The 11567-nt window shown below is 42.1% G+C and overlaps 1 protein-coding gene across 1 annotated transcript; it reads left to right on the forward strand.

Annotated features, from left to right (window-relative positions):
- Positions 1 to 5748: 5748 nt before the first annotated feature.
- Positions 5749 to 8592, forward strand: LOC131686220 (uncharacterized). Its single transcript, XM_058970463.1, has one exon. The coding sequence runs from the start codon at positions 5749 to 5751 to the stop codon at positions 8590 to 8592; it is 2844 nt and encodes a 947-aa protein (XP_058826446.1).
- Positions 8593 to 11567: the final 2975 nt, after the last annotated feature.

The raw sequence follows: 11567 nt of genomic DNA on the forward strand, positions 1-11567 counted from the left end.
CTAGCCCCCCCTCTGGCTACGTGCCTGATCTGAACTTTCCATCTCAATTTAACAGAATACTGCATTTTCGGGATTCCTGGGCGCGACATTGGGTCCATGTCGCGATACTGCGCAACCGCTTCGTCGATATTAAAGACCAAATCGCGTAGTAGCTGCTGATCAAAAGTTGGATCTTCTGGCAATGATTCCCCTTCTTTTCCTTTTTATTAACGACTAAGAGTGAGTCAATTTTGTGCTGTAACGAGCGAAACGATGAAGGAATAATCTTTGGAAAAGCGTGGAATAGGATCATATGAGCAAGATTAGAGCTTCCTAAAGACTTAACCCTTTGTCTTCTACTGCAGGAGTCAGGACCGTTCCGCTCTTCCTTGAGTACTATGGCTTTAATATTCAAAAAAATACTTTGTTTCTTTCAGTCCGTTACTATTTGAATGTCATTGCAACATAAAAAGTTTAAATATTCGTTGAATTTAATAACAAAAAATTGCACCCCCTCACGCAAAATAGGATTGCTTCGGCTCTGTTTCTATAGAAGAAAGGTAAAGTTTATGGGAAATTCACGTGTGATCGTATTCTTTTACTCAACTCCTGAACCAATACTTCTTATAAATGAAGCTCAGTAGCAATCAATGTGCATACTACACCCTTCATTTAAATCTAAGATTGCGAGACTCGACTCATCTGTTACGAAACCACAGGGCAGATTCGTTCAACAGACAGATGAGTTCAGTTCAGTACCACCCGGTGCTGTCAATTCAATTCAAACATAAATGTCAGTTGCGCAAACGTCAGAACATACCCTCGTGTGCTGGACTGTCAGATGGAGCATAGATTTCACACGAGGAGTTAAGTGGTCGAAGATCTGAAAGCTCTATAAAATAATATAGTCTGCAATTAAAACTTATTTCTACAATTACTTAAATACTAGTTAAAGGAGTGAATTTGTGATTAAACTAGGTAACTATAATTTAACATGCATACAACTTAAAAACTATGTGAATATTTATGCATAAATTGTTATAGATACTAAAGCTAACAGTACGGTTAATTGGCTAGTCTATGCTAGTTATCACAGATTTGCAAGACAAGTAAGTTCTATTAATTAAAATCTAGCTTAAAACTAATGAATTTGTTAAACCTAGAACAGTACGGACACATATAAAAAAGAAGAATTTGTTTCGGAAAAGCGCGGAAGAAGCAAACGAAAATGTAAGCTAACCTATATTTAAAACAGTATGCAATCTAATATAATATATTACAGCTTTGAAGCTGCGTGTAAGCTGCTATCAGGACGTGTATTCTTCCCAATCCGAACAATCTTCAAAGATTTTCTGGTGAACACAGTTCCTGGAAAAACGAGATGGATTTGACGAAACATTGTGCAAAGTGTGATCGACCGGACTCGGCGGATAATTTAGTCGGATGCGACTCCTGTGAGACGTGGATGCACTTTGGGTGTGCGGGAGTGACGGATTCCATCGCCGAGGCTAATCGCAGTTGGAAATGCGAGCAGTGCCGGGAGGAAGATTCAATGTTGCAGTCGGTCAGTCGTATGTCTTCTAGCAAGCACTCGTCTAGAATAGACCTCAATCTAAGGATGATCGAGGAAGAGAAGGCCATGAGAATGCGAAGAATTCTGGAAGAAGAAGCAGCTCAAGCTGCAACCAGGAAAAAGCTAGCGGATGAGGAGGAGAAGTTTCTAAAGAAGAAGTATAAACTTCTCGCGGATGAGGAAAATTCAGAGGATGGAGCCAGTAGGACATCAAGGCTGAGCAGTCGAGCTAGTCTAGATAAGGTACGGTCGTGGCTTGGAAAGCAGGAAGTCGACACAGCACGTCGAGTGAAAGTAGTGTCATCCAGCAGCACCTTGCCGAGAACCGTAGTTACAGAAGCAGTTCAGCAGTCTATAATCCCAGCTCTCATCACCTCCAGCCCGAAGGCGTCAAACGTTCCTGCTCTTGCAACCTCGAGCCCTGTGTCAACTTCTACATCAAGTTCGGTAAAGTGGTCCGTAGCAATGAGTGCACCTGAAGGTCCAGTTCCTGTAAGATCAAAAGGTGACTTCGTATCCCACACCGAAATTATTTTAGACGTTCCCGGGAGACCTCTGGTAAGTTCGTCATTGGTGACTAGATGCAACTCCTACGTCGGAGTCAATAAACTCGTTGCGGTAAATGACAACAGTGGATCGCGGAAGATCAACAATAGTGCTCCGCCTTCGGTAATCGACCTTCCCCCTTTATCGGGTCGTAACCAAGTACCAGAGGCAATAGTAAACAGCATCCCCTCCATACTTATGAGTAGGGCATCGGAATGTGGTGATAACATTGTCACATATTCCTCTAGTAGTAGGCTAGTGTTTCACGATAGCATAGTAGGTAAAAGTGTACCACAAGTATCCTCCCTCAACTATGGGTATTAGAGTGGGACATGGTTATATGAAAAAAATAAAATTTAGCTCCGAGTAACTTTTTGGGTCCCATTTAGCTCCCAGAACAACTCTGCAAATTTTTAACTCGATCGGTGAAACTATATTTCTGCGCCCACAGTTTAAAGTTTACATGGGATTTTGTATGGGAAAATTGTCTTTTGCAAATTAATTCTTCCACGAGTCGCCCGTTATCTCCTAAAAATAAACAGATGTCTGATTTTTTTAAGAAATTTGTCAAGGAAACAAAGTCTAGAAGACTGCAAAACGATCTGATGCTTGTGGAAAAAGTTATTAAGCAAAAACCGATTGATGCCCTGAAGATTGATGAAAATTTCACTTTTCATAGCATCACTGCTTCTGATGGTTTTATTATATACAAAATTTTTAACTTTCTTTTATTATGTACAAAAGAAGCCTCAATTTATAACTCAAAACCTTGCGAAGTGGCCAAATAGTATAGATAAACGATTTAGATACGTTAAGAGAGGATTAAAACAAAATTGCGAATAATTGGACAACCAACAGCAGTGGTGCTAGAAAAAATGAATATTTTTTCAATCGTCAGAGCATCAATTGGTATTTGCTTAATAACTTTTTCCACAAGCATCAGATCGTTTCGTGGTTTTCGAGACTTTTTTTCTTTGTTAAATTTCCTATACAAGCCACATAACGATTTATTTTTAGGAAGTAATGGGCGACTCCTGAAGGAATTATTTTGTAAAAGTTAACTTTCCCATACAAAATCCCATGTAAACTTTAAACAGTGGGCGCAAAAATATAGTTTCACCGATCGAGCTAAGAATTTGCACAGTTGTTCTAGGACCCAAATGGTACCTAAAAAGTTGCTCGGAGCTGGAATCTATTTTTTGTCCCACCCTAATGGGTATACGCCTATGTCTAACCATAATCCCACATTCTCGACAACAACCTCAGTACTGAATCAACTGCACACTACAAATATTCCGACACATAACAGTATCGTCGCCCCTCCGTACGTTGCAACTAACCCATCAATGTCATTTCTCACTGGTAGTCAGGGTTACTCGGTTGGAGGGTGTTCAGTTACTTTCCAACATCCGAGTTTATCAGTGCCATTAGTACACTCCCGACCAACGTTAAGTTCTATTTGTCAACCAACGTGGATCAATAGCAATATCGCCAGTACCACCGTGAGTGGAATGCAATCGTTAAATATAAATCATATCCCGGTTTCAACGCAGAGAGAAGGAACGTATTTCAATAATGGGGGTGTGTTAGTAAGTACGAATGCGTTCGTACCACCTGTGTCCAGCAGTACTGCACCTCAGTTCGTGATTCCGGGTACCCAACTACCGATGCCAGCCGGACCATTCGGTGCTCCCTCCATTGACCAACGGCCTCAACAACAGCCTGCTATACCAGTTCGAAGCGGGCCATCTAGCGAGCAAATGGCTGCGAGACAAGTTATGCCGCGGGAGTTGCCAAACTTTTCAGGCGACCCTCAAGATTGGCCGCTATTCTATAGCTCATTCTGTAACTCTACGGAAACATGTGGATACACTTATTCGGAGAACTTAGCGCGACTACAGCGTTGTTTGAAGGGGAATGCGTTGGAAGCAGTTAGAAGCCGGTTGCTGATGCCGCAGTCGGTGCCTTTCGTAATTGACATATTACGGCGCTTGTACGGTCGACCAGAAATTCTGATACACTCTCTCCTCCAAAAGCTACGAACAGTTCCCTCTCCGAAGACTGACAACTTGCAGTCGCAAATAAATTTTGGTCTCGTTGTACAAAATGTTGTGGATCACATGTGTGTTGCTAATCTTTTTGATCATTTGTGGAATCCTACGCTGCTTCACGAGCTAGTCGAGAAACTACCACCGCAAATTAACCACTGCATAGTGGTCCTACTACAAGAATAAAAGCACCTGCGTCAACCTGGCGACCTTCAGCGCGTTCATGTCTGAGTTAGTGATAATGGCTTCAGATGTTACGCTTCCAGTCGAAGCGCTCAGTATGAACTCGAAACCCATCAAACCGAGAAAAGAGAAACCGAAGCTGTACACACACTCTGAGAGCCTGCAGGAGAGGAATAGTGAATCCGCTGGGAAAAATATGGCAACAGGGGAGCGGGAAAAGAATACTTGTATGTATTGCGCTCGAACCGGTCACGAAATCGCAAACTGCAAGCAGTTCAAGTCGTTCGATATCGACGGTAGATGGGAAGTCGTGAAGCAGAAAAAACTGTGTAGGGGTTGCCTTCTACCACATCGGAAATGGCCATGTCGAACCAAAAAGGAGTGTGGTATAAATGGGTGTAGAATATACCACAATAACCTTCTGCACTCAGAAAACGGTTCGGGAAAAGCGGATACAACGAGCGGAGCAGGGAATACGAATATTGTTGTACATCAAAATTTACACAGTTCGATGTCATATTCGTTATTCCGATATTTGCCGGTCACTATACACGGGAATGGTAAGCAAGTCAGTACCTATGCGTTCCTGGATGACGGGTCGAGTTCTACTCTTCTTGAACGCAATATTGCGTCGTTATTAGGCATCGAGGGTCCAAATGACGGCTTCTGTTTGAGTTGGACTGGAAATATCTCGAGGGAGGAAAAGGAATCCCAGCGTATTAGCGTGGTCATCTGCGGGAATGGCAAGAAGTTTAAACTCCACAACGTGAGAACAGTTCAGCAGCTGCAGTTACCTGCGCAGACGATGTGCTACGACAATCTAGCACGTAGCTATCAACACCTAAAGGGTCTTCCGGTTCAAAGTTACACGGATGCGACTCCAGGTATCATCATTGGCATCGAACATATTCGGCTACTAACTGCGTTGCGAACGCGCGAGGGAAGAGATAACGAATCAGTGGCTACAAAAACGCGTCTGGGTTGGTGTATCTTCGGGAAAAACGACAAGAGCGGCAATTCGATAGTGCAGTTGAATTTACATCTAACAGAAAAGATGAAAAATCATGAGCTGCATCAATGGATGAAACAATTCTTCGCAGTTGAAGAGTCCAGCGTGACAGTCAGACCTGAAGCTGAAGAAGACAAGCGAGTACGACAGATTATGGAAGCTACAACCCGGCGCGTGGACGGTGCCTTCGAGATAGGGCTGTTATGGAAGTATGACCAGGTCTGCTTTCCGGACAGCTACCCGATGGCACTTCGGCGATTGAAAGCGTTGAAAAGAAGGTTAAGTAAGGACCCGATTCTCGGACAAAGGGTGAAAGATCAGATTGTACGATCAGGATACGAGATGAAGACAAGCAGTCACAACGGTTCATTTTTCGGCTGCATCCAGAATTAGAATCCCAAATTTTCGTCATGGATGTGGCCACCTTCGGAGCAACCTGCTCGCCAAGTCTAGCGCAGTTTGTAAAAAACAGAAACGCAACGGAGTTTGCTGATTCCTTTCCGAGAGCGGCAAGAGCTATCACCGAGAACCACTACGTGGATGACTTTCTGGACAGTGTAGACACGGAAGAGGAAGCTGTCCGATTAATCACCGAAGTGAAATACGTCCATTCGCAAGCAGGTTTTGAAATTCGTAACTTCGCCTCAAATTCAGTCCGAGTTTTAGAAAAAATCGGAGAGCCGGAGGCACGTCAGCAAATATCCATGAAGCTGGACAAATCGCTTGATTCGGAACGGGTGCTAGGTTTGATCTGGAAACCAACAGAGGATGTCTTCTGCTTTGACCTGAACAGCATGAAGGAAGAAATTAAAGCACTAATCGAAAGTGGAAGTACGCCAACTAAACGCCAAGTCTTGCGAACTATAATGTCACTCTTCGACCCATTAGGACTGATTGCACACTTCGTCGTACATGGAAAAATTCTTATGCAGCAGATATGGAGAAGTGGCACAGACTGGGATGATCTCATCGCGGAAGAATTGCATGATAAGTGGAGACATTGGTGTCAGAACATGCAGCATCTAGATGAAGTGAGGGTGCCTCGTTGTTTCTTCAAGGGGGTCAACATTTCTGCTCTCAAACATGTGGAAGCCCATCTATTCGTGGACGCCAGCGAAGTGGCCTGTGCGGCTACATTATATTTTCGACTCATTGACAATGGTAGACCCCGATGCGTCCTAGTAGCTGCAAAAACGAGGGTCGCTCCGTTGAAACCACTATCCATCCCGCGTCTAGAGCTACAAGCGGCGATGATCGGAACAAGGTTGATGGGCTCAGTGTTGAGCTCCCTGGATATCCAGATAACTGAACGATACTTCTGGACAGATTCAACAACCGTTCTGTACTGGCTACGATCTGACGCTCGACGATATCATCAATTTGTTGTGTTCCGTGTAGGAGAGATTCTCAGTTCAACGAGCGTAGATGAATGGAATTATGTGCCATCGAAAAGGAACATTGCTGATGCGGCCACGAAGTGGAAAGATGGACCAAGTTTCGACCCGAATGGGCCGTGGTACAATGCACCGGAGTTCTTATTCAACGCGCGGGATCGGTGGCCGTCAGAACCCAAGCCGAACAGGGTGGATGTAGAAGCTGAACTACGTACCGTATTTCTTTATCATGGTATGATGCCGCAACCACTGATGGATGTTTCTAGATTCTCAAGTTGGAATCGTTTACTGAGAGCGACGGCCTACTTGTTACGAGCCGTGTGCAAGTTCAAGGGTGGAAAGGGATCGCAGTCCAGTATTCTAGTGCAGAAGGAGTTATGCGAGGCTGAAAACCTAATTTGGCAACAGGTACAAGTTGAAACCTATCCAGACGAGTACGCGATTCTGCGGCGTAACCTAGGGGATTCGACAAGCTCACCACCCATCCCGAAGTCCAGCTCACTGTACCGACTATCAGTATTCTTAGATGAAACAGGCATTATTCGGATGAACAGTAGGATCTGCGAAGCACCTACCGTGGTGTATGATGCAAAGTTCCCAATTATATTACCAAGGAAGCACTTCGCTGTTCATCTTCTAGCGGAAAACTACCATCGGAAATTCCTCCACGGAAATGGGGAGACAGTTTGCAACGAGATGCGCCAACGGTTCTTTATACCTGGGCTACGAGTGCTAATTCGTCAGGTATCGAAACAGTGTGTTACCTGTCGCGTTAGAAATGCTGTTCCAGCACCACCTATGATGGCATCCCTACCGGCCGCTCGCGTCACTGGAATGATTCGACCATTTACGCACACTGGCGTAGACTATTTCGGGCCAATACAGGTCAAACAAGGTCGAAACCTGGTGAAAAGATGGGTGGCGTTATTCACTTGCCTCACGATACGCGCTGTACATTTAGAGGTAGTACATAGTCTCTCTAACCAGTCGTGCGTAATGGCCATCAGACGATTTGTGGCTCGCCATGGTTCTCCAGAAACCTTCTACAGTGACAACGGAACTAACTTCGTGGGAGCGAGCAACATTCTTGAGAAACAGATGCAGGAGATCCAGGAGAATTGTGCGATTACATTTACCAACAGTAAGACGAGCTGGTGTTTCAATCCGCCTTCGGCGCCTCACATGGGCGGCGCTTGGGAGCGCATGGTGCGCTCAGTAAAAACCGCTATGTCTGTCATCGCAGACCATCCACAGCATCCTAGTGACGAAGTTTTGGAAACAGTAGTTGCAGAAGCCGAGTCGATTGTCAACTCTAGGCCATTGACATACATTCCGCTTGAGTCGATGGAAGAAGAGTCACTGACGCCAAACCACTTCCTGTTGTTCGGTACAAAGGGCGTTGCACAACCGGAAACATCAACAAAGGTGGAAGGAAGTGCCTTGCGAGACAGCTGGCGTCTCGCACAATGCTTGGTAAACCACTTCTGGGCCCGCTGGATTCGAGAGTACCTACCAACTTTAACCAGGCGTACAAAGTGGTTTGAACCTACTAAACCGTTGAAAGCAGGAGACCTAGTCATCGTTGTGGAGGAGAGTAAACGGAACGGTTGGTTAAGGGGTAAGATCGTGGACGTTATTAAGGCACCAGATGGACAATTTCGGCGAGCAGTTGTACAGACGAAGAATGGAGTAATCAATAGACCTGCAGTAAAGTTAGCACTCCTGGATCTTCAGACACCTGGAGACGGTCCGAAACTTCACGGGCAGGGGAATGTTACGAAACCACAGGGCAGATTCGTTCAACAGACAGATGAGTTCAGTTCAGTACCACCCGGTGCTGTCAATTCAATTCAAACATAAATGTCAGTTGCGCAAACGTCAGAACATACCCTCGTGTGCTGGACTGTCAGATGGAGCATAAATTTCACACGAGGAGTTAAGTGGTCGAAGATCTGAAAGCTCTATAAAATAATATAGTCTGCAATTAAAACTTATTTCTACAATTACTTAAATACTAGTTAAAGGAGGGAATTTGTGATTAAACTAGGTAACTATAATTTAACATGCATACAACTTAAAAACTATGTGAATATTTATGCATAAATTGTTATAGATACTAAAGCTAACAGTACGGTTAATTGGCTAGTCTATGCTAGTTATCACAGATTTGCAAGACAAGTAAGTTCTATTAATTAAAATCTAGCTTAAAACTAATGAATTTGTTAAACCTAGAACAGTACGGACACATATAAAAAAGAAGAATTTGTTTCGGAAAAGCGCGGAAGAAGCAAACGAAAATGTAAGCTAACCTATATTTAAAACAGTATGCAATCTAATATAATATATTACAGCTTTGAAGCTGCGTGTAAGCTGCTATCAGGACGTGTATTCTTCCCAATCCGAACACATCAATATATGAGAAACAGGTGCAACTCTTATTTCAGAACTTGGCCATTTCTTCCATTCTTCCGGCTTCCTCAATGGTTCCCAAAGTGGTCTCAGAGACTTTGATGTGCTATTGATGATCAGGATCAATAATTTCAAGCGATTTGAAACTCATTTCAATTAGTTTTGAATCGTTTAGATATAATGATTAAACCGGTCCATATGGAAATTTCGCATGTGACCGCATACTTCAACCCGTAACACAGGAACCAGAACTCCGATTCCAATGGATGTTAATAGCAGTTAATAGGGATGCTGTGGCTTTCATTTGAGACTAAATTTGAGAAAATTAATTCAGAAATTTCTAAGAAGTAGATGTGAATTCAATTAAGGAACTTTGCCACTTTCATGAAGCTTCCGGTTCCGCCGAAGGTGTCCAACATGATCAACGTGGGTTTGATTGGGCATCAGTGAGCTGAAACTGTAAATCCCAACAATTTAGAAGCCTTTTTTGAAGTTTTGCATCTCTTAGATAACATGCTGATTCCGATTTATATGAAAATTTGATGCGTGAATACAAACAAGTGGCCAAAATTTTTTTGTCTTATATTCTTTCGCGAAAAGCTTGTTTGAGTTGTTAATAATGAACGAAACCCATTATGGACGTATCCAGGTTTAAAAACTTTAAGGGGGATGAGGAGGAGGAGAGGTGGGGGGGGGGGTTTGGTGTAAAGTATTCAATATATATTTTTTTTTCAAACAAATAAAAAAGAGGCACAGATAGTTTTAGTCAATTCAATCAATTTCTATATAATGATGCAGTATTTGAACAATATTTTCTTAAATTTCCATTGGTCAAGTGACAGTGAATTTCCAGAGGGCACCTCGAAAAAATGCGGTGTACATCACTCTCCAGGTAACAAGACCTTTCGATAAAATTATTATTACAATTATTTTTATAAAAAATGTTAGCAGTTTTTTTTAGCGAAAATGGGACTTTGGCTTCAAAGTGTTACAAAAAACTCAAAGAGCGAAAAAAAGGAAAAACTCTGATAACATGTGCTTTCTAACCCTCAAACCAATAGTAACGGAGAGAGAATGCATGTCGCAAAAGAGACATAAATATTTCAATTTATTTATTAAATAGAAGTAAATAGAAAGTAGTTTGAAGTGCATAGGCTATTTAGTGATTATTTCAATGTTGAAATGATCAATGAGCTTTAAAAGAAATGTCGCTCTTTCAGTTGATTGCTATGCCGATATATCATCTTCGTATTTATAGTTTGCGATTAATTGTTGTTTCATTTGGAACTCTTGTTCCGGAGATATAATATAATGAATCCTATATAAACCAATATCACGAAAACGAAATAGTTAAAACTATCAGAATAGGTATTGAAATACATTTTTTTTATATTACGAGAGGCCATAAAAAATTCTTGGTCACAAAACATGCTTTTGACGATTCCGGGGCTCATTATTATAAGCATTGAACATTTTTGAATTTACAAATCATGCTATTTAAAAATTTCAAATATTTGGTTACATTCATCGTGTTAACGGTAAGTTGGAAATTCCAGTACAACTCAGTACCATTTATTGCTACACAGTAATGTTGAATAGCAAAAATGTAGTCAGATGAATTATCTTTTCAATAAAAATTGTAGTCCACGCTCATTTCGTTGTGGAATATGAAGCACTCAACCGAAACATGTACTGAAGTATCCTTTTCTGGTCGACTGGTTGAGACTGCCTTTAAAACTTCAAGTGATGCGTTCTCAGTTTAGGACAAATTCGGGCAACTAAAATCTTCGCTATAAGTTAGAAGATGCAATATCCTTGCATCCCCCATCGAGAATTCCGGGGGACATTGGGGGACTTTTTTCCCGGATCCAATTGGTGGATATTTTAGGACTTTGAATCGTTATTTTTCATATAACTCCATACCAATAGCTTTAAAATGGCATATTTGAACATATGTTTCATTCAAAATTCAGCACAGATACGAACAGTTGAAAAAACGCACGTGATATTTCTATTTTTCAAAATTTTTATCTTTAGATACCCATATACATAGTTAAGTCAAATATATTTCCGAGATACTCTGGGAATATCTTAGCTAGAGCATATATAAACAGTCAGTATAGAATTGGTTTGAATTGGAGTTGATGCAATTTTCGATTTTTGGTCACATGCCTCCCCACAGTGCACTCTTCAATCCGTAACTCCAGAACCGGAAACTCGGAATCAAATGAAATTCAATAGCAGCCTATGAGAGCGTTGTACCTTTTATTTGAGACTAAGTTTATCAAAATCGATTGGTCCAGCTCCGACGTGCACTTGCTGGTCACATACATACATACACACGCACGCACACACACGCATGCGTACACACAGACGCAGTTTACATTTGTGCGCAGTATGTTAGCCGGCCGGGTACATTTCAATCT

This window comes from Topomyia yanbarensis, chromosome 2 (assembly GCF_030247195.1).
Source record: "Topomyia yanbarensis strain Yona2022 chromosome 2, ASM3024719v1, whole genome shotgun sequence".
Classification (NCBI taxonomy): Eukaryota; Metazoa; Arthropoda; class Insecta; order Diptera; family Culicidae; genus Topomyia; species Topomyia yanbarensis.

Coding starts and splice junctions, on each gene's coding strand:
- LOC131686220 (XM_058970463.1), top strand. CDS start 5,749: ATGGATGTGGCCACCTTCGGAGCAACCTGCTCGCCAAGTCTAGCGCAG.